Consider the following 1128-nt stretch of genomic DNA (forward strand, 5'->3'; position numbering starts at 1 on the left):
ACGTAACATTGTTACATTGTTGATTATACCAACGTAACATTGTTACATTGTTGATTATTCCAGTGTATCTCTGTTACATTGTTGATTAGACCAACGTAACATTGTTACATTGTTGATTATACCAACGTAACATTGTTACATTGTTGATTATTCCAGTGTATCTCTGTTACATTGTTGATTAGACCAACGTAACATTATTACATTGTTGATTATTCCAGTGTATCTCTGTTACATTGTTGATTAGACCAACGTAACATTGTTACATTGTTGATTATTATGGTGTACCTCTGTAACAGAGTACATCTGCTGTAATATTGATTAAACCATCATGTCTACGTTTTATTTTTCATTATACCTCTACTACATTTTTGATCGTTCCTATCTGTGTTTATTTTCTAAAATATCTCTATTTGTACATTGTTGATTCTACTAAAGTACTTCTATTACATAATTAATTTTTTTTTCATATTATATAACAAGAAATACTAGTTTAATCATAGAGATAAATTAAGGTTTAGTTATCAGCCTTAGTTTCCGTTAGGAAAGTTTCCAGTAGTTTCAAGAAATTCAAAAATTTGAAAATATTTTTTTTCCAAAACTTTGTAGATAAGAAGCTATTTTTTTTTAATTAACAATTTTATATGTTTGTGCTTGTTAATTCTCTGGTTTTACAACGTATGTTCTTGTATAAGCAACTGTATTTTAAAAGTTGTTTGAATTTGTTTTTCTAAATTAGTTTAATTTTAAATTATGATTTGTTAAAATCTTTTATGATACTTTTGTCAAATTGATTGAAGTCCAAACAAAAGTACGTACAAATTTGGTCTTTCAGGGTTTTCTGGACATAGATTAACTTTTTTTCTAGGAGAAAATGCGGAAGAAGAAAGAAGAAGAAGAAGCTATGTGGCAGGAATATTTAGAACAACGACGTGTGCAGAGGCAAAAAGAAGAAGATGAGCTAAAAAAATTGAAGGAGAGACAGGTATAGATACAAATTATTTAATGTACAAATACAATTAAAAATTGAAGGAGAAACAGATATAGATGCAAATTATTTAATGTGAAAATATAGTTTAAAAATTGAAGGAGAAACAGATATAGATACAAGTTATTTAATGAGAAAATATT

The 1128-nt window shown here is 27.0% G+C and overlaps 1 protein-coding gene across 1 annotated transcript in view; it reads left to right on the plus strand.

Annotated features, from left to right (window-relative positions):
* Positions 1 to 991, plus strand: part of LOC106477005 (troponin T, skeletal muscle-like) — an 8645-nt gene extending 7654 nt beyond the window's left edge. Inside the window, exon 5 of the mRNA XM_013937612.2 lies at positions 866 to 991. Coding sequence (XP_013793066.1) covers positions 866 to 988 — 123 coding nt within the window. The 3' untranslated portion in view covers positions 989 to 991. The remainder of the gene's footprint in view (positions 1 to 865) is intronic.
* Positions 992 to 1128: the final 137 nt, after the last annotated feature.

This window comes from Limulus polyphemus, unplaced genomic scaffold, assembly GCF_000517525.1.
Source record: "Limulus polyphemus unplaced genomic scaffold, Limulus_polyphemus-2.1.2 Scaffold12511, whole genome shotgun sequence".
Lineage (NCBI taxonomy): Eukaryota > Metazoa > Arthropoda > Merostomata > Xiphosura > Limulidae > Limulus > Limulus polyphemus.